Raw genomic sequence first — 24,887 nt, forward strand, 5'->3', positions numbered from 1 at the left:
CATGAGCCGCCGCCCCCCGTGAGGCCCCGAGGCTGCGGCGGGGGGGGGAGGGGGCGCGGTGGAGGCTTTCCCCTCCTCCCCCCCCCCCGCCCCGGGCAGCGGAGAGAGAGGTGGGGGGGGGCACCGATTGGGGGGGTCGGAGAGACCCCTGAATTGGGGTGAGGGGTGTCCTAATGTGGGGGAGTTTGGGGTCTGGGAAGGGTGAGGGGACCCCAATATGGGAGAGTTTGAGGGGTGGGAGGGGCAGAAGGACCCCTGAATTGGGGGGGGGCACTTTAGAATAGGGGGTTGAGGACCCCAATATGGGAGAGTTTGGGGGGGTGGGAGTGGCAGAAGGACCCCTGAATTGGGGGGGGCACCTTAGAATGGGGATTGGGGGACCCCAATATGGGAGAGTTCGGGGGGGTTGGAGTGGCAGAAGGACCCCTGAACTGGGGGGGGTACCTTAGAATGGGGGACAGGGGGTTGGGGACCCCAATATGGGAGAGTTTGGGGGGGTGGGAGGGGCAGAAGGAGAGACCCCTGAATTGGGGGGGGCACCTTAGAATGGGGATTGGGGGACCCCAATATGGGAGAGTTTAGGAGGGTGGGAGGGGCAGAAGGAGAGACCCCTGAATTGGGGTGGGCACCTTAGAATGGGGATTGGGGGACCCCAATATGGGAGAGCTTGGGGGGGTGGGAGTGGCAGAAGGACCCCTGAATTGGGGGGGGCACCTTAGAATGGGGATTGGGGGACCCCAATATGGGAGAGTTTAGGGGGGTGGGAGGGGCAGAAGGACCCCTGAATTGGGGGGGGGCGCCTTAGAATAGGGGGTTGGGGGACCCCAATATGGGAGAGCCTGGGGGGGTGGGAGGGGCAGAAGGACCCCTGAATTGGGGGGGGCACCTTAGAATAGGGGGTTGAGGACCCCAATATGGGAGAGTTTGGGGAGGTTGGAGGGGCATAAGGACCCTGAATTGGGGGGGGTACCTTAGAATGGGGGACAGGGGGTTGGGGACCCCAATATGGGAGAGTTTGGGGGGGTGGGAGTGGCAGAAGGACCCCTGAATTGGGGGGGGGCACCTTAGAATGGGGATTGGGGGACCCCAATATGGGAGAGTTTAGGGGGGTGGGAGGGGCAGAAGGACCCCTGAATTGGGGGGGGGGCGCCTTAGAATAGGGGGTTGGGGGACCCCAATATGGGAGAGCCTGGGGGGGTGGGAGGGGCAGAAGGACCCCTGAATTGGGGGGGGCACCTTAGAATAGGGGGTTGAGGACCCCAATATGGGAGAGTTTGGGGAGGTTGGAGGGGCATAAGGACCCTGAATTGGGGGGGGTACCTTAGAATGGGGGACAGGGGGTTGGGGACCCCAATATGGGAGAGTTTGGGGGGGTGGGAGTGGCAGAAGGACCCCTGAATTGGGGGGGGGGCACCTTAGAATGGGGATTGGGGGACCCCAATATGGGAGAGTTTAGGGGGGTGGGAGGGGCAGAAGGACCCCTGAATTGAGGGGGGGGCGCCTTAGAATAGGGGGTTGGGGGACCCCAATATGGGAGAGCTTGGGGGGGGTGGGAGGGGCAGAAGGAGAGACCCCTGAATTGGGGGGGGGGAACCTTAGAATGGGGATTGGGGGACCCCAATATGGGAGAGTTTAGGGGGGTGGGAGGGGCAGAAGGACCCCTGAATTGGGGGGGGGCACCTTAGAATAGGGATTGGGGGACCCCGATATGGGAGAGTTTAGGGGGGTGGGAGGGGCAGAAGGACCCCTGAATTGGGGTGTGTACCTTAGAATGGGGGGCAGGGGGTTGGGGACCCCAATATGGGAGAGTTTAGGGGGATGGGAGTGGCAGAAGGACCCCTGAATTGGGGGGGGGGCGCCTTAGAATGGGGGTCGGGGGACCCCAAAATTGTAGTGGTGGTGGAGGGGAATCCATTTAGGGGTGGGGAAGGGGGTCTCAGGGATTTTGGGGGTGCTGTGGGGTGATGAGGGTCGTGTTTTTCGCCCCCCCCCAGGAATGAGCGCCCCCCCCCGCTCGGAGCTGGCGGCAGCGGCGCTGCTGCGTTTGGGGGACGAGCGCCCGCCCGCCATGAGCCTCCTGCAGCGTAAGGGGCGCCCCGAGTGGCGCCCACCCCGCGACGAGGAACCCCGAAAAGGGTAAGGGGGGGACCCCGAGACTGCCCTAACCCAGCCCCCCCTGCACCCCACAACCCCCTTGTGCCCCGGAACCCCCCCCCTAAAATGTCACTCCCTGCACCCCACAACCCTAAACGTTACCCCATGCACCCCACAACCCCCTCTGCACCCCAAAACATCACTGCCTGCACCCCACAACCCCCTCTGCGCCCCAAAACATCACTGCCTACACCCCACAACCGCCCCAATGCATCACTCCCTGCACCCCACAACCCCCTCTGCACCCCAATGCATCACTCCCTGCACCCCACAACCCCCTCTGCACCCCAAAACATAACTGCCTGCACCCCATAACCCCCTCTGCGCCCCAAAACATCACTCCCTGCACCCCACAACCCCCTCTGCACCCCAAAACATCACTCCCTGCACCCCACAACCCCCTCTGCACCCCAAAACATCACTCCATGCACCCCACAACCGCCCCAATGCATCACTTCCTGCACCCTACAACCCCTCCTGCACCCCAAACAATCACTCCCTGCACCCCACAACCCCCTCTGCACCCCAAAACATCACTCTCTACATCCCACAGCCGCCCCAATGCGTCACTCCCTGCACCCCACAACCCCCTCTGCACCCCAATGCATCACTCCCTGCACCCCACAACCCCCTCTGCACCCCAAAACATCACTCTCTACATCCCACAGCTGCCCCAATGCGTCACTCCCTGCACCCCACAACCCCCTCTGCACCCCAAAACATCACTCCATGCACCCCACAACCGCCCCAATGCATCACTTCCTGCACCCTACAACCCCTCCTGCACCCCAAACAATCACTCCCTGCACCCCACAACCCCCTCTGCACCCCAAAACATCACTCTCTACATCCCACAGCCACCCCAATGCGTCACTCCCTGCACCCCACAACCCCCTCTGCGCCCCAAACCATCCCTCCCTGCACCCCACTACCCCCTCTGCACCCCAAAGCATCACTCCATGCACCCCACAACTGCCCCAATCCCCCCCATGCTCCTTAAAAACGGATTGGGGTCCCCTCCCTGCACCCCTATTGCCACTCTTATAACTGAGAGAGAGTCTCTGCATGGGTTGGGGTCCCATTCAAGGTGGTTACAATGGGGTTCTTGGCTGTTTTGGGGTCCCAAATGATTTTGGGGTGGCCTCTGATCCTCCCTTTTTCCTCCCCGAAGACCTCCAAGCTGTGTGTGGAGGGATCCCTGGGGTTATTGGGGGCACCTGAGTAGATTGGGGGGTCCCTGAGTGGGTTGGGGGGCTCTTAGGGGGGACTGTGGGGTCCCCAATAATTTTGGGGTCCTCTCTGAACCCCCATTTTTTACTCTTCCAGGACCTCTAAGATACGCGAGGGGGGTTCCCTGCGCCGTCCCCTCCGCGTGGGCTTCCTGACTCTTCCGGCCCCGCAAGAACGGGGTCCGCGGCCCTGTCCCCCCGGCATGGCCCCCCGTTCTCTTTCCTGCCATGCCGTGGGGCTCCCCGAAAGCGGGATCCCCCCCAGACCCACCGGCCCCCGCCCAGGGCCCCCCGAAGGAAGGGGCCTCGAGGCGCCCCCCGCCAAAAGGGGCGGTGAGTGGATTTTGGGGGATTAGGAGTATATTTAGGAGGAACTTTTGGGGTGATTAGATGTCGGGGGGGGGGGGGCTGGAGGTGATTTGGGGGGGTTATGCGTTGTTTGGGGGACCTGAAGGTTCGTATTGGGGGGGTTTATAGGGGTTTTGGGGGCGTTATTGGGAGAGTGGGAGATGTTTGGGGGGGTGTATGGAGCGATTTTGGGAGGGTTATGGCGTGTTTTGGGGAGGGTTGACCACATTTGGGGTGAATAAGAGGTTTTGGGGGGGCTAGAGAATGTTTTGAGGGGGTTCTGGGGTGTTTTTGGCAGCTGGGGGTGCTTTGGGGGGGGCTGTGAGGTGATTTTGGGGGATTACGAGGCTGTTAGGGGGGGATTTGGGGGGGATTATGGGATGTATGGGTGTTTAAGAGGTTGGGAGGCAGAATTTGGGGTGCTATGGGGCAGAGAGACCCTCCCTAACAGCTCCCCCCTCTTTCTTTTCCTCCCCCCTCCCTGCTCAGGCACCCCCGGCGCAGGCTGCACGCGCCAGACGCCCCCCCCGAAGCCATCGCGTAGCCCCCAGACCCGTTTATCCACCGGGGGAACCCCCTCTGTCCCCCCACCATCGGAAAGGGGGGGCTCCGGAAGGTCGGAAGGTGAAGGGGAGGAACCCGTCTACATCGAGATGGTGGGGGACGCGCGGCGGGGGACGGACGGGGGCCCCGGGGCGCCCCCCCAGGAGGAACCCGAGGCCATTTACGAGGAGATGAGTTGCCCCCTCCCCGCGGGAGATGGTCTTGGCCACGCCCCCTTCTCCTCAAGCCACGCCTCTTTCATCCCAGGCCATGCCCACAGTCCATTCATCCCTTTTACCTCCACAAGCCACGCCCCCTCCACAAGCCACGCCCCCTCCACAGGCCAACCTGCGTTTAGTCATGTCCCCTCGAGTCAGGCTCTGTTTGGCCACGCCCCCTCCATTCATTCACACCCAGCTGGCCACGCCTCCTCCATTCCTTCACACCCAGCTGGCCACGCCCCTTCCATCACAATGCCATTTGGCCATGCCCCTTCATCTAGCCACACCCATACAGCGCCAGGTCACGCCTCCTTCCACTCTGGCCACGCCTCTTTTGCGGTACACACGCTGTTCACGCCCTCCTCAGGCCACGCCCACTTGGGACAAACCCCCTGCCCTGGCCACGCCCCTTCCTCCTCCATCCCCACGGCAATCCCCCCGCCCTTCCCCAACCTCCTCGCCCCCCGACCCCCCCTCCTGGCGGCCCCCCCCGAGGGCTCGCGCCTCCCCCTCCCCCGCCGCGAGCCGCCCCCCCCCGCCCGTGCCCGTAGCCACTCCACGCCCCTCCCCCACCACCCCCACGGCCCCCCCCACGCTGGGGGGGGAGGGGCGGGACGGGAGCGAGAGGCTCCTCCCCCTGGGAAGCGCCCCCCCGCCTACGACACCTTAAGAGGGGGTGGGGCCACCGTAGGCCACGCCCCCCAGCGCGAAGAGGAGCCAACCCACCGGCGGGGAGGGGGGGGCGCCCCCCCGCGGCGAGGGAAGGAGGCGGAGAGTAAGTGTGGGGCAGGGAGGGGCGGGGCTTAAGCGAAATGGGCGGGGCTTAAGCAAAATGGGTGGGCTTAGGCACAATGGGAGGGGCTTGGATAGTCAGGAGGGGGGTGATGGGATGGGTGCGATATGAATGGAGATGGGCTTAATGGGGAGGGCGGGGCTTGAGTGAGTGGGAGGGGCTTAAGCAAAATGGGAGGAGCTTGGGTGGCCAAGGGGGGGGCGTGATGATGGGATGGGTGCGATATGAATGAAATGAGATGGGCTTAACGGAGTGGGTGGGGCTTGAGTGAGTGGGAGGGGCTCAGCTACCTATAAGGACATTGAGTGGGTGGGGCTTGAAGGCAGTGGGAGGAGTTTAAGCAAAATGGGAGGAGCTTGGGTGGCCGAGGAGGGGTGGGTGATGGGATGGGCGTGATATGAATGAAGTGATGGGCTTAATGGGGTGGGCGGGGCTTGAGTGAGTGGGGAGGGGCTTGATTAGCTAATATGGCACTGAGTGGGCGGGGACTTGAAGAGATGGGCGTGGCCTCGTTGCCCTGTGGGCGGGGCTGACCCTGTTTCTATCCCCAGAGGCTCCAGATCCACCACGGGAGGAGCGGGGGGGCGGGGGGGGTCCCGGGGCTGCCGCCCCCCCCTCAGGGATCCCGGTTCGAGCGGAGGCGTCGAGGGGGCGCACGGGGCCCGGCCCCCCCTGCCAGACCTTCCCGGCTTGTGGGCGCAGCAGTGGTAACGAGGGGGGGGGAAAAACTGGGGGGGGGGTATGACATGACGGGGGGGACGGACAGTAATGTTTTGGGGGGGGGGAGAGCAGGGAGGGGGAAATGGGGATGTGGAGGAGAAATGGGGGTACGGGGGGGTGGGGGTCGAGGTGGGGAGAGGGATTGAGGGGGTATTGGAAGGGGAATGGGGGGGCAGCAAAAGGGGAAACGGATGTAGATGGGGGTAAAGGGGTGGGGGGGGCATGGGGAGGGGGTGTGGAGAGGGATATAATAAAGGAAAAGGGGGTGCAGGGATCGGGGGGGTCAGGGATTGGGGGTCAGGGATATGGAGGAGGGACATAGAGGGGAATGGGGGGGCACAGGAACTTGGGGGGGTCATGGATTGGGGGTCAGACATGGAGGAGGGACATAGAGGGAAATGGGGGGGCACAGGGACTCGGGGGGGTCATGGATTGGGGGTCAGACATGGAGGAGGGACAGAGAGGGGAATGGGGGGGCACAGGGACTCGGGGGGGTCATGGATTGGGGGTCAGGGACATGGAGGAGGGATATAGAGGGGAATGGGGGGGCACAGGGACTCGGGGGGGTCATGGATTGGGGGTCAGGGACATGGAGGAGGGACATAGAGGGGAATGGGGGGGCACAGGGACTCGAGGGGGGGTCATGGATGGGGCAAATGTAGGGGGAATGGGGATGTGGGGGGGATGGGACACAGGGAGAAGGGGTGTTTGGGGACATGAAGATTTGGGGGGGCTCTGGGGACATGAGGGGGGGGTCACACAGATGCCCCAACCCCCCCCCCCCCCCTTACTTTCCCCTCCAGACCCCTCCAGTGGGCATCGCTTGGGCCGCTCGGCCTCCACCTCCGGTGTTCGCCAAGCCGGGGCCCCCCCTTTTTCTCGCGGAACCCCTTCAACTCCACGCCCTCTTTCTGGGGGGGTCCTTGGAGGGGGTCCCGGATTAGGGGGGGGTCCCGGTCCCCCCCCCCGCCCGCGGGACGGGCAACTACAAGAGGTGATCGATCGTAAACGCTGCGTTTGCACGGAAATCAAAGCGCGGGGAGGGCGGGGGGGGGCGCTTTGTAAACAGGACAGTTTACCCCCCCTCCCGACACCCCCCTTTTGGAAAGGGGGGGCTCCTGAAGGGAAACAACCCCCCCTTCCTCCTCCACCACCGCCTCCCCCACCCGGGACTCCCCCAACACGACGGCCTCACGCGGTGCTTTGGGACACAGCGATCTGACACAAACATAAACCCCCCCCCCCCAAAAAAAAATTTGGGGGTGCCTGGTGCATCTCTGAACCCCCCCCCCCCAAAAAAAATCACCCCTATAATTAAAAGGGGGGGTTGTTAAAAGGAGAGGGAAGAAAAAGCCTCCAAATGGAGAGGGGATCCCCAAAATAAGATCTCAAAATAGAGGGGGGGGGGGGTAAAATAGGGGGGGGGGATCGCCAAAATTTGGGGGGGCTCCTTCATTATGGGGGGGGGCTCCTTCATTATGGGGGGGGGGCTCCTAAAATAGAGGAGGAGACCTTTAAAATAGGGGGTTTCTTTCATTGAGGGGGGGTCTTCCATTGAAGGAGGGGTCCCTGAAGTAGAGGGGAGTCTCTAAAGTAGAAGGGGGGGGGGGATCCCCAAAAAGGGGGAGGCTGTAAGTTAATGGGGGGTGAAGGGGGGGGGGGGCGACACGGCTGGGCCGGGTTGGGGGAGGATTTGGGGGGGGGGGTCATTGGGGGGGGGTATTTATGGTATTTTAAGGGTCTCTCACTTTGATAAATCAGAGGGGGGGAGCCCCGAAAAATGGGGGACAACCCCTAAAAAAATGGGGTAAAAACCCCATTCATTGGGGAGAATCCCCTAAATTTGGGATAAGACCCCCCCCCTAAAATGGGGGGAGGGCAAGGGTGGAGGCCCCCCCCCCCCCAGGTTAAACAGGAGGGGCCCCCCAATAATTGGGGGGTGCCCCAAAAGATGGGGTTAAGCCACTGAATAAAGGAGGGGGCAATAAAAAGGGGGGGTGGGATCCTCATTAAGGGGAGGTGTCAGGGCCCTAATTAAGGGGTGTCAAGGGGGGTAGAGCCCTCCATAAAGGGAGGGGGGGTCGAGCCCCCCCCAAAAAAGGGGTCCAGAACCCCCAAAATAGGGGTCCAACCCCCCCAAAAGAGAGATGGGGGGGGTGTGCTGTAACCGCTTTAATTATGGCCGGGGGGGGGGTGTGGTTGTATTTATGGGTGCGCATCTACGGTCGAGCAGGGTCTGGGGTGGGGCTTTGGCTCTGGGGGGGCCCCCCCTCAATTTTGGGGGGGGGGGGGAATGGGGGTGTTTAAAATGTGAAGGAGGGGGGGCAAAACCCCCTCTTTGGGACCCCCCCCCCCCCCCCCCCTCCAGCCCCTCTGTGCCTCGTGTACCCCCCCACCCCCCACCAGAATTGCCTTCGTCCCCGCGGGGTCCGGGGGGGGAGCCCCGAATTTTTTGGGGGGGGGGGGGTGGGGGGGGTGAAGAAAAGGAAAGGGAGGGGGTTCTTTTGTAATGTGGTTCTGTGCACTATTAAAGAGAGAAGCTTCTGGAAGCGTTATTGGAAGGGGGGGGACCCCCAATATTAGGGGGGGGGGAGGGACTCAACCACCCTTCTGCTGGACTGGGACACCCCGAAACTCCATCGTAATGCACTGGGGGGGGGGGCAGGAACCCCCCCAAACCCCCTTGTCCTGGACAAAGGACCCCCCCACCCCCCCAAAGCCCCGTAGAGAGCCCCGGGAGGGTCCGAGAGTCCCGGGGAGCCCCGTAGAGAGCCCCAGGAGGCTCCCAGAGTCCCCGGGAGCCCCGTAGAGAGCCCCGGGAGGCTCCCAGAGTCCCGGGGAGCCCCGGAGAGAGCCCCGGGAGGCTCCCAGAGTCCCCGGGAGCCCCGGAGAGAGCCCCAGTATCCCCCCAGTATCCCCTGAATACCGGGCACCCTCAGTAAAGATGGCGGCGGGGGGGGGGTGTGGAACTGACTTTCAGTGTTACTTGCCTTCCTGCCTTTAACCAATATGGCGGCGAAGGCGTCACCACTGTGTTTATCGTGGACGCGAGGGCCCCCCCCGGTTTGCCTTCAACCCGTATGGCTGCCCTCAACCAAGATGGCGGCCAAAGAGTCATCGCCATGTTTCTAACGGGAGCCAGAGCTGCCTGCCCTCAATGAAGATGGCGGCTGGAGCGTCACCACCTTGAGTATAAATGGCAGCAATTAACCAGGATGGCGGTCAGGGCCTCATTTCTATAGCTAATGGGTGTCTGCCCTTAGCCAAGATGGCAGACAAAGCTTCACCACTATGGTTGTAGTGAGAGCCCGGGTTCCTGCTTGCCCTCAACAAACATGGCTGCCACAGCCTTATTCCCCCCAAAATCCCGTGCAGAGTAATGGCTGCCTGCCCTCAACCAAGATGGCGGGCGAGGCTTCACCTCCATAAGAGCCAATGCCCCCCACCTGCCCTTCCCCAAGATGGCGGCGCCAGTTCAGCTTCAGGCAAAAGGCGGGGGGGGGGGGGGAAAGGGGCTTAATTAGCCATAAGAGGGCTTAATTAGGGAGGGAGGGGCTTAATTGAGGAGGGGGCTTAATGAGGAAGGAAGAGACTTAGGGAGGGGTTAATTGGGGGGGGGGGGGGGCAAAACCAGACAGAAAGGGCAAAACCAGACGCAACGACCCCCCCCCCCCATTCCTTCTTAATTAGCGCCCCCCTTGTAATTAAGAGACCACCTCCTCGTAATTAGTGAGAAACCCCCCCCCACTCCCCAAAACACTCACACAGCGCCGCGGGTTCGTTTCTATCAAATATAATTTAATGTGAAGTGGGGGGGGGCTCTTATTTTAGGTTAATTAGAATAATTAATTAGAATAATTAATTAGAATAATTAATTAGAATAATTAATTAGAATAATTGGAATAATTAATTAGAATAATAATTAAGGAAGGGGGAGGCTTCACCCCTTCTAACCCCATCCCTGCCTCAGTTTCCCTGCTTTTAAGGCACTATAAGGGAGGGGGAGCAGGGTTTGAGGGGGGGTTTAGGGGGGTTTAAAGGGACCCCCTGGGGTTTGGGGGGGTCTCTAAGGGAGGGGGGGTCTCTAAGGGAGGGGGGGACCCTCTTAAATATTGGGGTCCCCCCCCCAGAGGGCGCGATAAGCAGCGAGGAGCAGCGCCAGGACGATGGCGTAGAAGAGGGCGAAGGCAGCGAGGAGCGCGGGGGGGGGAAAAGGGGGGCGAGGGGGGGGGCAAAGCTTCACCTGAGGGGTGAAAAAGGGGGGGGGGGGGTCAGTGGGGAGGGAACAAACACCCCCCCCCCCCCCCCCCATGAGCACTCGCACCCCAAAAAATGAGGGGAAAGGGGGTAAAAATGGGGGGAAAGGGGGTAAAATGGGGTGTTTTGGGGGTGGGGGGGAGAAAAGGGGGGGTTGGGGGTGGAGGGGTAAAAGTGGGGGTTTGGGGGGAGAAAAGGGGGGGTTTGGGGGGTCAGAGTGGGGTTTTTGGGGGATGGAGGGGTAAAAGTGGGGGGTTGGGAGGGAAAAAGGGGGGGTTTGGGGGTCAGAGTGGGGTTTTGGGGGATGGAGGGATTAAAAATGGGGGGGTGGGAGAAAAAGGGGGGTATTTGGGGGGTCAGAGTGGGGTTTTGGGGGATGGAGGGGTAAAAGTGGGGGGTTGGGGTGGAAAAATGGGGGCATTGGGGAGAAAAAGGGGGGGTTTGGGGGGTCAGAGTGGGGTTTTGGGGGGATGGAGGGGCAAAAATGGGGGTAGGGGTGGAAAAATGGGGGGGTTGGGGGAAAAAAGGGGGATTTTGGGGGGTCAGAGTGGGGTTTTTGGGGGGATGGAGAGGTAAAAGTGGGGGGTTGGGGGAAAAAGGGGGGGTTTGGGGGGTCAGAGTGGGGTTTTGGGGGGATGGAGGGGGAAAAGTGGGGGGTTGGGGTGGAAAATGGGGGTATTTGGGGGGTCAGAGTGGGGTTTTGGGGGATGGAGGGGCAAAAATGGGGGGTTGGGGTGGAAAAAGGGGGGTTTTGGGGGTCAGAGTGGGGTGTTGGGGGGGAAAAAGGGGGTGTTTGGGGGGTCAGAGTGGGGTTTTGGGGGGAAAAAGGGGGTGTTTGGGGGGTCAGAGTGGGGTTTTGGGGGGATGGAGGGGTAAAAGTGGGGGGTTGGGGTGGAAAAGGGGGGGTTTTGGGGGGTCAGAGTGGGTTTTTGGGGGAATGGAGAGGTAAAAGTGGGGGGGTTGGGGGGAAAAAAGGGGGTGTTGGGGGGTCAGAGTGGGGTTTTTGGGGGGATGGAGGGGTAAAAGTGGGGGCGTTGGGGAGAAAAAGGGGGGGTTTGGGGGGTCAGAGTGGGGTTTTAGGGGGATGGAGGGGTAAAAGTGGGGGGTTGGGGTGGAAAAATGGGGGTGCTGGGGGGTCAGAGTGGGGTTTTGGGGGGAAAAAGGGGGTGTTTGGGGGGTCAGAGTGGGCTTTTGGGTGGGTGGAGAGGTAAAAGTGGGGGGGTGGGGTGGAAAAGGGGGGGTTTTGGGGGGTCAGAGTGGGGTTTTGGGGGGGTGGAGGGGTAAAAGTGGGGGGTTGGGAGGGAAAAAGGGGGGGTTTGGGGGGTCAGAGTGGGTTTTGGGGGGACGGAGGGGCAAAAATGGGGTTGGGGTGGAAAAATGGGGGGGTTTGGGGGGTCAGAGTGGGGTTTTGGGGGGATGGAGGGGTAAAAGTGGGGGGTTGGGGTGGAAAAAGGGGGGTTTTGGGGGGCCCCGGGTGGGAAAATGGGGTAAAAATGGTGCATAAGGGGTATTTTGGGGGGGGTGGGACGTCAAAAATGGTGCGGATGGAGGGGAAAACGGGGGAATTTGGGGGGCGCAGGGGGGGTTTTGGGGTGTCAGGGAGTGGTTTTTGGGGTGTCAGGATTGGGGGGGGACACCCCACTCACCGGGGGGGCGCGGGGGGGGCGCAGGGACGTCGCCAATCGCCGCAGCAGCTCTGTGTCCCCCAAATCCCGCAGCAGCGCCTGCAGGCTCTGGATTTGGGGGGGCCATGAAATAAAGGGGATCCCCCCCCTCCCCAAATCCCATAGCCCCCCAAAAACTCCTTGAACCCCTCTTTGAGATCTCCCAAATCCCTCAAACCCCCCCTTGGAACCCCCAAATCCTGAAACACAACCCCCCCAAACCCCTTGAACACCCCCTGACCCCCCCCAAATCCTGCGAACACCCCCAAACTCTTTGAACCCCCCCCCAAAATCACAGGACCCCCCCCCCCAAATCACAGGAGCCCCCCCCAAACTCCAGGACCCCCCCAAAATCACAGGACCCCCCCCCCAAATCACAGGAGCCCCCCCCAAACTCCAGGACCCCCCCCAAAACCACAGGACCCCCCCCAAAACCCCCCTCTGACCCCATAAAAGTGGGTTTGGGGGGGCACAAAAAAGGGGGGGCCACAAAAAAAAGGGGGGTCCCACCCCATACCTGCTGCATCTCAGCCATCAGCTCGTGCTCGTCACAATCTGGGGGGGCTGTGGGGATTTGGGGGGGCCCTGAGGGGGGGGAGGGGGTAAAGTGAGGGGAGGGTCATGGGAGGGGGGGGGCAAAAAAAAGGGGGGGCAAACAAAAAAGGGGGGGTCCTTACCAGAGGAAGAGGCAAAAGTGCTGAGTTTTTGGGGGGCCAAGGGGGGGCTCCGGGGTCCGAGGGGGTCCTGGATTGATGGGGGGGGGGCGGTAATTAGCAACTTTGTTAATTATAGGGGCTTAATTAGGGGGGGGCGGTTTGTAGGGAGTGGGAAATGTGGGGGAAAAGAGGGGACCCCCCCCCCCAGATTAAGGTGACCCCTAAATTGTGGGACCCCCCCCCAAACTCCCCCTTCTCCTTGCGGTCCACTCTTGGTCTTAAAGGGAAGAAAAAAGGGGGGGTCCCAGGGATTTTGGGGGTTCAGGGGGGTGTTTAGAGGGATTTGGGGGGGTCCTCAAATTGGGGGGGGGACCCTAAAATTAAGGGGGGGGGGGTGCTGGTGTCACCTCCTCGTCCTCGCCGAAGTCGAGTGGCTCAGGGTCGCTGTCACCGCCTGGGGGGGACCCCAAAAGGTGAGGGGGGGGTCCCCAAAGATGGAGGGGGACACACAGGCAAAGGGGGTCCTGGGGGGGTCCCCAAAAGGGGCAGGGGGTCCCCAAGGGGGGGGCAGAGGGGATGGGGGGGGCAAAAAGGGGTCCCCAAGTAGGGGATGGGGGGGACAGGGGGTCCTGGGGGGGTCCCCAAGGAGGGGATGGGGGGGACAGGGGGTTCTGGGGGGGACAGGGGGTCCTGGGGGGTCCCCAAAGAGGGGATGGAGGGGACAGGGGGTCCTGGGGGGTCCCCAAGGAGGGGATGGGGGGGACGGGGGGTCCTGGGGGGGTCCGCAAGGAGGGGATGAGGGGGACAGGGGGTCCTGGGGGGGTCCCCAAGGAGGGGATGGGGGGGACAGGGGGTTCTGGGGGGCTCCCCAAGGAGGGGATGAGGGGGACAGGGGTCCTGGGGGGTCCCCAAGGAGGGGATGGGGGGGACAGGGGTTCCTGGGGGGGTCCCCAAGGAGGGGATTGGGGGGACAGGGGGTCCTGGGGGGGTCCCCAAGGAGGGGATGGGGGGGAAAGGGGGTCCTGGGGGGGTTCCCAAGGGGGGGATGGGGGGGAAAGGGGGTCCTGGGGGGGTCCCCAAGGAGGGGATGGAGGGGACAGGGGGTCCCCAAGGAGGGGATGAGGGGGACGGGGGGTCCTGGGGGGGTCCCCAAGGAGGGGATGGGGGGGACAGGGGGTCCTGGGGGGGTCCCCAAGAAGGGGATGGGGGGGACAGGGGGTCCTGGGGGGGTTCCCAAGGAGGGAATGGGGGGGACAGGGAGTCCCCAAAGAGGGGATGGGGGGGACAGGGGGTCCTGCGGGGGTCCCCAAGGAGGGGATGGGGGGGACAGGGGGTTCTGGGGAGTCCCGAAAGGGTGATGGGGGTCCCCAAGGGTAGCAGGGGGTCCCTAAGGGGGTGACAAGGGGGATGTGAGGGGGTCTCCAAGGTGCACCCCCACACCCCCCCCCCACCTGCCCCATTCCGCCTCTCCCTTTGCTGCAACATCGGCTCCGCAAACTCCTCCGTGGACTGAAACGATGGGAAAAGGGGGTGAATGAGGTGTAGGGGGGACACCCTCCAACCCCCCTCCTCCTTCACTGCACCCCTCAAACCTACCCACAGCCCCCCCAAATCCTACCTCGTTCCCGGACCACCGTTTGTTGCCGCTGTCGACGCTGTTGAAGCCGGAATCCAAACCTCGGCGCTGGCGGAGTGGGAAAAACTCATCCGTGAAGCTGCGAGGAGGGGGAAAAAAGGGGTGGGGGGACCCCAAAAAAAGTAAAGGAGTTGGGGGGGACACTTGGGGAGGCTTTGAGACCCCCTTTTTTATTTACCAGGGAGGAGGAACGCGGGGGGAGATGGAGGCTTCGAGGTGCTTGAAGATGTGGACTTTGCCTTTCAGGCAAACCTGGGAAAGAAGAGGGGGGTTTAGGGGGGTCCCCCAAAAATCTTCTGACCCCCCCGCTATGTCTCAAACCTGGGCAGGAGGGGATTGGAGGGGGTTGTGATCGGCGAGGAGGGTTTGGAGGTGTCGGAGGCGTCGGAAGGAGCGAGGAATGGAGACGATGCGGTTGCAGGAGAAGTCGAGGCGGATGAGGGGCAGCTCGGAAAGCTCTGAAAGGAGAGGAAAAGAGGGATTTTTAGGGGGTTTGGGGGGGGGCCTCAAAAGTGGGGAGACCCAAAAGGTGAGGAAACCATTCCAAAAGGTGAAGAAACCAACAAAAAAGTGAAGAAACCAACAAAAAAGTGAAGAAAACATCCCAAAAGGTGAAGAAACCACCTCAAAAGGTGAAGAAACCATCCAAAAAGGTGAAGAAACCATCCAAAAAGGTGAAGAAACCATCCCAAGAGGTGAAGAAACCAACAAAAAAGTGAAGAAACCATCCAAAAAGGTGAAGAAACCATCCAAAAAGGTGAAGAAACCACCCCAAAAGGTGAAGAAACCAACAAAAAAGTGAAGAAACCACCCCAAAAGGTGAAGAAACCGTCCGAAAGGTGAAGTAACCACCCCAAAAAGTGAAGAAACCGTCCCAAAAGTGAAGAAACCGTCCCAAAAGGTGAAGAAACCACACCAAAAAGTGAAGAAACCACCGCAAAAGGTGAAGAAACCATCCCGAAAGGTGAAGAAACCATCCCGAAAGGTGAAGAAACCACCCCGAAAGGTGAAGAAACCAACAAAAAAGTGAAGAAACCATCCCAAAAGGTGAAGAAACCACCTCAAAAGGTGAAGAAACCATCCCAAAAGGTGAAGAAATCATCCCAAAAGGTGAAGAAACCATCCCAAAAGGTGAAGAAACCAACAAAAAAGTGAAGAAACCATCCCGAAAGGTGAAGAAACCGTCCCAAAAGGTGAAGAAACCGTCCCAAAAGGTGAAGAAACCACCCCGAAAGGTGAAGAAACGAACAAAAAAGTGAAGAAACCACCCCAAAAGGTGAAGAAACCAACAAAAAAGTGAAGAAACCACCCCGAAAGGTGAAGAAACCATCTCAAAAGGTGAAGAAACCGTCCCAAAAGGTGAAGAAACCATCCCGAAAGGTGAAGAAACCATCCCGAAAGGTGAAGAAACCATCCAGAAAGTGAAGAAACCGTCCCAAAAGGTGAAGAAACCACCCCAAAAGGTGAAGAAACCGTCCCAAAAGGTGAAGAAACCGTCCCAAAAGGTGAAGAAACCGTCCCAAAAGGTGAAGAAACCGTCCCAAAAGGTGAAGAAACCATCCCGAAAGTGAAGAAACCATCCCGAAAGTGAAGAAACCACCCCAAAAGGTGAGGAAACCACCCCAAAAGGTGAAGAAACCACCCCAAAAGGTGAAGAAACCACCCCGAAAGGGGAAGAAACCACCCCGAAAGGTGAAGAAACCACCCCGAAAGGTGAAGAAACCGTCCCAAAAGGTGAAGAAACCGTCCCAAAGGTGAAGAAACCGTCCCAAAAGGTGAAGAAACCGTCCCAAAAGGTGAAGAAACCATCCAAAAGGTGAAGAAATCACCCCAAAAGGTGAAGAAACCGTCCCAAAAGGTGAAGAAACCGTCCCAAAAGGTGAAGAAACCGTCCCAAAAGGTGAAGAAACCGTCCCAAAAGGTGAAGAAACCATCCCAAAAGGTGAAGAAACCGTCCCAAAAGGTGAAGAAACCACCGCAAAAGGTGAAGAAACCATCCCAAAAGGTGAAGAAACCACCGCAAAAGGTGAAGAAACCGTCCGAAAGGTGAAGAAACCACCCCGAAAGGTGAAGAAACCGTCCCAAAAGGTGAAGAAACCGTCCCAAAAGGTGAAGAAACCGTCCCAAAAGGTGAAGAAACCGTCCCAAAAGGTGAAGAAACCGTCCCAAAAGGTGAAGAAACCGTCCCAAAAGGTGAAGAAACCACCCCAAAAGGTGAAGAAACCGTCCCAAAAGGTGAAGAAACCACCCCAAAAGGTGAAGAAACCATCCCGAAAGGTGAAGAAACCATCCCGAAAGGTGAAGAAACCATCCCGAAAGTGAAGAAACCATCCCGAAAGTGAAGAAACCACCCCAAAAGGTGAGGAAACCACCCCAAAAGGTGAAGAAACCACCCCAAAAGGTGAAGAAACCACCCCGAAAGGGGAAGAAACCACCCCGAAAGGTGAAGAAACCACCCCGAAAGGTGAAGAAACCGTCCCAAAAGGTGAAGAAACCGTCCCAAAAGGTGAAGAAACCGTCCCAAAAGGTGAAGAAACCATCCAAAAGGTGAAGAAATCACCCCAAAAGGTGAAGAAACCGTCCCAAAAGGTGAAGAAACCGTCCCAAAAGGTGAAGAAACCGTCCCAAAAGGTGAAGAAACCGTCCCAAAAGGTGAAGAAACCATCCCAAAAGGTGAAGAAACCGTCCCAAAAGGTGAAGAAACCACCGCAAAAGGTGAAGAAACCATCCCAAAAGGTGAAGAAACCACCGCAAAAGGTGAAGAAACCGTCCGAAAGGTGAAGAAACCGTCCCGAAAGGTGAAGAAACCGTCCCAAAAGGTGAAGAAACCGTCCCAAAAGGTGAAGAAACCGTCCCAAAAGGTGAAGAAACCATCTCAAAAGTGAAGAAACCGTCCCAAAAGGTGAAGAAACCAACAAAAAAGTGAAGAAAACATCCCAAAAGGTGAAGAAACCATCCCAAAAAGTGAAGAAACCATCCAAAAGGTGAAGAAACCATCCCAAAAGGTGAAGAAATCATCCCGAAAGTGAAGAAACCACCCCGAAAGGTGAAGAAACCACCCCGAAAGGTGAAGAAACCAACAAAAAGGTGAAGAAACCGTCCCAAAAGGTGAAGAAACCGTCCCAAAAGGTGAAGAAACCACCCCAAAAGGTGAAGAAACCACCCCAAAAGGTGAAGAAACCGTCCCAAAAGGTGAAGAAACCGTCCCAAAAGGTGAAGAAACCGTCCCAAAAAGTGAAGAAACCGTCCCAAAAAGTGAAGAAACCGTCCCAAAAAGTGAAGAAACCGTCCCAAAAGGTGAAGAAACCATTCCAAAAGGTGAAGAAACCACCCCAAAAGGTGAAGAAACCACCCCAAAAGGTGAAGAATAGCCCCAAATGAATAAAGAACCGTAAAAAGTGAATAACCAACGCTAAAAAGTGAATAAACAACGCCAAAAAGTGAATAAACAACACCAAAAAATGAAGAATCACGTCAAGAAATGAAGAATCTCCCCAAAAAGTGAATAAACGACCCTAAAAAATGAAGAATTGCCTCAGAAAATAAAGAATCTCCCCAAAAAGTGAATAAACGACCTTAAAATGTGAAGAATCGCCTCAAAAAAATGAAGAATCTCCTCAAAAATTGAATAAATAACCCTAAAAAATATAGAATTGCCTCAAAGAAATGAAGAATCTCCTCAAAAAGTGAATAAACGACCCCAAAAAGTGAAGAATCACCACAAAAAAATGAAGAATCTCCTCAAAAATTGAATAAAGGACCTTAAAAAGTGAAGAATCGCCACAAAAAATGAAGAATCTCCCCAAAAAGTGAATAAACGACCCTAAAAAGTGAAGAATTGCCTCAAAAAAATGAAGAATCTCCTCAAAAAGTGAATAAATGACCCTAAAAAATAAAGAATTGCCTCAGAAAATGGAAAATCTCCCCCAAAATTGAATAAACGACCCCAAAAAGTGAAGAATCACCTCAAAAAAATGAAGAATCTCCCCAAAAATTGAATAAATGACCCCAAAAAATGAAGAATCACCTCAAGAAAATGAAGAATCTCCTCAAAAAGTGAATAAACGACCCTAAAAAATAAAGAATTGCCTCAGAAAATGGAAAATCTCCCCCAAAAAGTGAATAAACGACCTTAAAAAGTGAAGATTCACCACAAAAAATGAAGAATCTCCTCAAAAAGTGAATAAACGACCCTAAAAAATAAAGAATTGCCTCAGAAAATGGAAAATCTCCCCAAAAATTGAATAAACGACCCTAAAAAGTGAAGAATCACCACAAAAAAATGAAGAATATCCCCAAAAATTGAATAAACGACCCTAAAAAGTGAAGAATCACCTCAAAAAATGAAGAATATCCCCAAAAAGTGAATAAACGACCCTAAAAAGTGAAGAATCACCTCAAAAAAATGAAGAATCTCCTCAAAAAGTGAATAAATGACCCTAAAAAATAAAGAATTGCCTCAGAAAATGGAAAATCTCCCCCAAAATTGAATAAACGACCCCAAAAAGTGAAGAATCACCTCAAAAAAATGAAGAATCTCCTCAAAAAGTGAATAAATGACCCTAAAAAGTGAAGAATCGCCACAAAAAAATGAAGAATCACCACAAAAAATGGAGAATCACCACAAAAAAATGGAGAATCACCACAAAAAAATGGAGAATCACCACAAAAAATGGAGAATCACCACAAAAAAATGGAGAATCACCACAAAAAATGGAGAATCACCACAAAAAAATGGAGAATCACCACAAAAAAATGGAGAATCACCACAAAAAATGGAGAATCACCACAAAAAAATGGAGAATCACCACAAAAAAATGGAGAATCACCACAAAAACCCCAACGAATCACCTCAAAAAAGGGAAGAAAGGACCCCCAAACGGCCTTTATCCAACGGGAAGCGGCGTCAGCAATGGAGAAGGTGGGAAAGGGCGGAAGCCCAAGAAGTGAAGAGCCCCGAAAAGGGAGGAATTCACCCCAAAATACCTCTGGGCAGCGCGGTGAGTTGGTTGCGGCGAAGGTTGAGGTCGCGAAGGGAGCGAAGATGGCCGAGGGACGGCGGCAGCGCCCGCAGCTCGTTGGAGCTCACGTCCTGCAAAGGAAAGGGGGGGGGGGGAACCCCCCTTTTATGTCCTCAATGAGGGGGGACAAAGGGGGACAAAGGGGGACAGGGGTCCCCAAAGATGAGAAGGGGGAAAAGGGGGTGACATGGAGTCCTGGGGGTGAGAAAGGGATGGTGGGAAAAGGAGGACATGGGGGGAAAATGGAGGACAAGGGGGGAAAATGGAGGACAAGGGGGACAGGGGGGTGACAGGGGGTCCCCAAGAGATGAGAAGGGGGACAGGGGGGTGAGAAGAGGTCCCCAAGGGGGGGACAAGGGGTCAGGGGGGTGACAGGGGGTCCCCAAGAGGAGGGACGAGGGGGACAGGGGGGTGACAGGGGGTCCCCAAGAGATGAGAAGGGGGACAGGGGGGTGACAGGGGGTCCCCAAGAAATGAGAAGGGGGACAGGGGGGTGACATGGAGTCCTGGGGGTGACAAAGGGATGGAGGGAAAAGGAGGACATGGGGGGAAAATGGAGGACAAGGGGGGAAAATGGAGGACAAGGGGGGAAAATGGAGGACAAGGGGGACAGGGGGGTGACAGGGGGTCCCCAAGAGGAGGGAAGAGGGGGGCAGGGGGGTGACAGGAGGTCCCCAAGAGGAGGGACGAGGGGGACAAGAGGGTGATAGGGGGTCCCCAAGAGATGAGAAGGGGGACAGGGGGGTGACAGGGGGTCCCCAAGAGATGAGAAGGGGGAAAAGGGGGTGACATGGAGTCCTGGGGGTGACAAAGGGATGGAGGGAAAAGGAGGACACGGGGGGGAAATGGGGGACAAAGGGGACAGGGGGTTGACAGGGGGTCCCCAAGAGGAGGGAAGAGGGGGACAGGGGGGTGACAGGGGTCCCCAAGAGATGACAAGGGGGACAGGGGGGTGACAGGGGGTCCCCAAGAGATGAGAAGGGGGACAGGAGGGTGATAGGGGGTCCCCAAGAGATGAGAAGGAGGAAAAGGGGGTGACATGGAGTCCTGGGGGTGACAAAGGGATGGAGGGAAAAGGAGGACATGGGGGGAAAATGGGGGACAAGGGGGACGGGGGGTCCCCAAAAGATGACAAGGGGGACAGGGGGGTGACAAGGGGTCCCCAAGAGATGAGAAGGGGGGGACAAAAGAGGTCCCCAAGCGGTGACAGAGGGGGTGGAGAGAGGGGTTTAAGGGGTCCCCATGGGGTAAAAGGAGGGGTGAATGGGAGACAGAAGGGGACAAAGGGGGGGACAAAGGGGGGGACAAAGGGGGGGACAAAGGGGGGGACAAAGGGGTGTCCCCTCACCAGCTGGCAGAGGGAGCCGAGCGCCCCGATGTTCTCCGGGAGCCGCGCCAGGCGGTTGTGGGACGCCAGGAGGACGCGGAGGGGCAGAAGGGAGAGGCACGAAGGCAGCGCCCGCAGCTGGTTATGGCTGTGGAGGGGAGAACTGGGAGGACTGGGAGAACTGGGAGGGGACTGGGGACACACTGGGAGGGGAATGGGGTGAAACTGGGAGGGGAATGGGGTGAAACTGGGAGGGAATGGGGTGAAACGGGGAGGGGAATGGGGAGAAACGGGGAGGGGAATGGGGAGAAACGGGAGGGAATGGGGTAACTGGGAGGGGAAGGGGGTAACTGGGAGAACTGGGAGGGGACTGGGGACAAACTGGGAGGGGAATGGGGTGAAACTGGGAGGGGAATGGGGAGAAACGGGGAGGGAATGGGGAGAAACGGGGAGGGGAATGGGGAGAAATGGGAGGGGAATGGGGTAACTGGGAAGGGAATGGGGAGAAATGGGAGGGGAATGGGGAGAACTGGGAGGGGAATGGGGAGAACTGGGAGGGGAATGGGGAGAAATGGGAGGGGAATGGGGAGAACTGGGAGGGGAATGGGGAGAAACTGGGAAGGGAATGGGGTAAAACTGGGAGGGGAATGGGGGTAACTGGGAGGGGAATGGGGAGAAACTGGGAGGGGAATGGGGAGAAACTGGGAGGGGAATGGGAAGAAACTGGGAGGGGAATGGGGAGAAACTGGGAGGGGAATGGGGTGAAACTGGGAGGGGAATGGGGAGAAACTGGGAGGGGAATGGGGAGAAACTGGGAGGGGAATGGGAAGAAACTGGGAGGGGAATGGGGAGAAACTGGGAGGGGAATGGGGTAAAACTGGGAGGGGAATGGGGTGAAACTGGGAGGGGAATGGGGTAACTGGGAGGGCACTGGGATAACTGGGAGGGCACTGGGATAACTGGGAGGGGAGGTACCTGAGGTCGAGGTGGGCGAGGGCCTGGAGGTTGGATAACTGGGATGGGACTGGGATAACTGGGATGGGACCGGGATAACTGGGCTGGGACCGGGATAATGGGGCCGGGCTTGGGCTAACTGGGCTGTACTGGTCAGACTGGGCGGTACTGGTCGGGGGTACCTGAGGTCGAGGTGGGCGAGGGCCTGGAGGTTGGATAACTGGGATGGGACCGGGATAACTGGCCTGGGACTGGGATAACTGGGCTGGGACTGGGTTAATGGTGCCGGGGTTGGGCTAACTGGGCTGTACTGGTCAGACTGGGCGGTACTGGTCGGGGGTACCTGAGGTCGAGGTGGGCGAGGGCCCGCAGGTCGGCCATGGCGGGGGGAAGGCGGCGGAGGACGTTGTGGGCGACGTTCAGCTCTTCCAGCGCCGGCAAACGGCACACGGCCGGCGGCAGCGCCGAGAGGCGGTTCCGGGAGAGATCTGGGGGACACCGAGGGGGACGTGGGGACACCGAGGGGGACGTGGGGACATGGGGACACGGAGGGGGACGTGGGGATGTGGGGACACAGAGGGAGACGTGGGGACATGGGGACATGGAGGGGGATGTGGGGACATGGGGGGACACAGGGACAGGGAGGGGGATATGGGGACACGGAGGGGGACGTGGGGACACAGAAGGGGACGTGGGGACGTGGGGACACGGAGGGGGATGTGGGGACACAGAGGGGGATGTGGGGACACAGAGGGGGACACAGAGGGGAATGTGGGGACATGGGGACATGGGGACACGGAGGGGGATGTGGGGACACCGAGGGGGACGTGGGGACATGCGGACACCGAGGGGTATGTGGGGATGAGGGGACATGGAGGGGGACATGGGGACACGGAGGGGGACGTGGGGACACAGAGGGGGACGTGGGGGACACAGAGGAGGACGTGGGGACATTGGGGACACGGAGGGGGATGTGGGGACGTGGGGAGACGGAGGGGGACGTGGGGGACATGGGGACATGGAGGGGGATGTGGGGACACGGAGGGGGACGTGGGGATATGGAGGGGGATGTGGGGATGTGGGGACACAGAGGGGAATGTGGGGACACCGAGGGGGACGTGGGGGACATGGGGACATGGAGGGGGATGTGGGGGACATGGGGACATGGAGAGGGACGTGGGGACATGGGGACACGGAGGGGGATATGGGGACACGGAGGGGGACATGGAGGCGCGGGGGGGACACGGAGACAGGGAGGAGGACACGGATGGGGACAGAGACCCATGAGGATGGGGACAGAGATGGGGACACAGATGGGGAGTGGGGGACCCCTGGGGAGGGGGACAGGGATGGGGGACACGAATGGGGACACGGGGATAGGAAGGGGGACAGGGATGGGGACAAGGGGACAGGGATGGGGACATGGGGGTGGGGGCAGGGCTGGTGCCCCTTTCTGTGCCGGGAGGGGGAAACTGAGGCAGCGGGACCGGCCCGACCGGCTCCTCCCGCCAGGGGAGGGGGCGTGGCCATATGGCGAAGGGCGTGGCCAGACAACAGAACGCGCGGTGATTGGCTGCGGGTGCTGAGGGGGGCGTGGCTACGACAGACGGAGCATGGCGGTGGGCGCGGCTAGAATGAGGGGGCGTGGCTAAATGAGGAAGTCGCGCGGTGATTGGCTGCTCGGCGCGGCGGGGGCGTGGCCGCGGGAGAAGCTAGGAAGGAGAGGGAGTGGCCAGAGAGACAGGGGGCGTGGCTAAGGGAGCAGGGGGCGCAGCGATTGGCTGCTCGGCGCGGCGGAGGGGGCGTGTCCTTGCCGGAAGGGGGCGTGGCCTCACCCGCCTGCGTGGTGTCGCTGAGGTCCCAACGCCGCGCCGCCTCCCCCGGGAAGACGCGCAGGCGGCGCCCCGCCAAACTCAAGGTCCCGGATGAAGCCGCTTCCTCCAAAGCGCGTTCCGTGCTGCCTCCTCCCGGCGACGGAAGCAGCAGCGGCGGCGGCGGCGGCGGTTCCGCTGTTAACCCCTCCGCTTCTCCCGCCGCCATCGCCGCCTCCACTCTGCGCGACCGCAGCCGCTCGACTGAGCGCCGGTCTTGGCCGCGGGGGGGGAGGGCGTGGCCAGCACCAAAGCCAATGGGAGCGCGGGGGGCGTGGCCAAAGGCCAATGGGAGCACGAGGAGAGGAGCAAGCGGCCAATCAGGGCGAAGGGGCGTAGCTTAAAGGCGGAAGTGCTGGGTGTGCTTTGATGGGCTGAGGAGGGGAGTGGCTTACTTGGCCCTGGGGGGGCGGCATAGGGATTATCACCGAGGCCACGCCCCCATGCGCTTAGACCACGCCCCCTCGGCGTCACTCAATGGGAGCCCACGCCCCCTTTGTGCCCACCTGTCAATCATTTGAAACCACGCCCCCAATCCCACCCGCCGAACTGCGAGGCCACGCCCCAGCAGTTGAGGCCACGCCCCCGCTGCCCATAAATGGAAGGCGACCCTCGTCGGCTCTCACGTCACTCAATTCGACGCTCAGGAGGCCACGCCCCTTCTCTGTCCCCCTCCCCCAAGCCCCGCCCCCTCGGCTGCTCTTAAAGGGCCCTTCCGCAGCGGTTTGTTGGGGGGGGGTTGTGTGTTCACGGCGTCTATCTCTGCTCCTGTATTTGCATGGAGAAGGGGGTGCACAGTGTGGGGGTCCCGTGGGAGGTAAGGAGAGGGGAGGCTCAGGGATTGCTCCGGCACGGCCGCTTGCTGAGGGTCGCCAAGACTTGTTGCTGCTGCGGTCGGAACGGGGCAGTGAAGGCATCCGGGGGCAGTACGGCGGCTCCATCCGCCCCAACGCGTCCCATCAGGATGTAGCTGGAGCCTGGATGAGATTAGGGGAGAGCGGTTTCAGGCTATGGAGACGGGAGTGTGTGTGGGGGGGCGGGGGGGCAGTCCAGCTGGGTAGAGATAAACCGGGCGTCCAATCAGAGGCTGCAGCGCCCCGAGGGGGGCGTGGCCAGAGCCCGCGCAGCCAATCAGGCAGCAGCACCACAGAAAGGCGGGAAAGGGAGCTGGGCAGAGTCACAACTAAGCCAGCCAATCAGAGGCCGCAGCGCCTCGAGGGGGCGTGGCCAGAGCCCGCGCAGCCAATCAGAGGCGGCAGTGCCTCGAGGGGGCGTGGCCAGTACCCACGCAGCCAATCAGAGGCGGCAGCGCCACAGAAAGGCGGAAAAGGGAGCTGGGCAGAGTCACAACCAAGCCAGCCAATCAGAGGCGCCATCACCTCGAAGGGGCGTGGCCAGAGCCCTGACAGCCAATCAGGTGGCAGCGCCACAGAAAGGCGGGAAAGGGAACTGGGCAGAGTCACAACTCAGACAGCCTTCGGCCCTCCTTCCCC

General features: G+C 59.3%; 2 protein-coding genes across 2 annotated transcripts; one reads left to right on the top strand and one right to left on the bottom strand.

Annotated features, from left to right (window-relative positions):
- Positions 1–136: 136 nt before the first annotated feature.
- NYAP1 (neuronal tyrosine phosphorylated phosphoinositide-3-kinase adaptor 1) lies at positions 137–7,364 on the top strand. The gene is made up of 6 exons (XM_054052689.1): positions 137–158; positions 1,995–2,136; positions 3,481–3,716; positions 4,221–5,270; positions 5,840–5,995; positions 6,812–7,364. The coding sequence occupies exons 2-6, from the start codon at positions 1,997–1,999 to the stop codon at positions 7,228–7,230; spliced, it is 2,001 nt and encodes a 666-aa protein (XP_053908664.1). The 5' UTR covers positions 137–158; positions 1,995–1,996; the 3' UTR covers positions 7,231–7,364.
- Positions 7,365–10,247: 2,883 nt separating this feature from the next.
- LRCH4 (leucine rich repeats and calponin homology domain containing 4) lies at positions 10,248–23,623 on the bottom strand. Its single transcript, XM_054052691.1, has 13 exons — positions 23,359–23,623; positions 21,867–22,011; positions 20,591–20,717; positions 19,208–19,313; positions 14,543–14,679; positions 14,400–14,473; positions 14,204–14,300; positions 14,037–14,094; positions 12,993–13,039; positions 12,607–12,673; positions 12,447–12,514; positions 11,883–11,998; positions 10,248–10,251 (listed from the first exon to the last, which is right to left on the bottom strand). The coding sequence occupies exons 1-13, from the start codon at positions 23,561–23,563 to the stop codon at positions 10,248–10,250; spliced, it is 1,251 nt and encodes a 416-aa protein (XP_053908666.1). The 5' UTR covers positions 23,564–23,623.
- Positions 23,624–24,887: the final 1,264 nt, after the last annotated feature.

Source organism: Cuculus canorus, chromosome 36 (genome assembly GCF_017976375.1).
Source record: "Cuculus canorus isolate bCucCan1 chromosome 36, bCucCan1.pri, whole genome shotgun sequence".
Classification (NCBI taxonomy): domain Eukaryota; kingdom Metazoa; phylum Chordata; class Aves; order Cuculiformes; family Cuculidae; genus Cuculus; species Cuculus canorus.

What these genes read in the sequence shown, in the direction of transcription:
- LRCH4 (XM_054052691.1), bottom strand. Translation starts at nt 23,563, where the DNA reads ATGGCGGCGGGAGAAGCGGAGGGGTTAACAGCGGAACCGCCGCCGCCG. An exon ending in CCCCGCGTTCCTCCTCCCTG is followed by an intron (nt 14,301 to 14,399) that starts GTAAATAAAAAA and finishes CCCTCCTCGCAG; the next exon opens with CTTCACGGATGAGTTTTTCC. An exon ending in ACTTCGGCGAGGACGAGGAG is followed by an intron (nt 12,674 to 12,992) that starts GTGACACCAGCA and finishes CCATCAATCCAG; the next exon opens with GACCCCCTCGGACCCCGGAG.
- NYAP1 (XM_054052689.1), top strand. Translation starts at nt 1,997, where the DNA reads ATGAGCGCCCCCCCCCGCTCGGAGCTGGCGGCAGCGGCGCTGCTGCGT. An exon ending in GCGAGGGAAGGAGGCGGAGA is followed by an intron (nt 5,271 to 5,839) that starts GTAAGTGTGGGG and finishes TTCTATCCCCAG; the next exon opens with AGGCTCCAGATCCACCACGG. An exon ending in GGCTTGTGGGCGCAGCAGTG is followed by an intron (nt 5,996 to 6,811) that starts GTAACGAGGGGG and finishes TTTCCCCTCCAG; the next exon opens with ACCCCTCCAGTGGGCATCGC.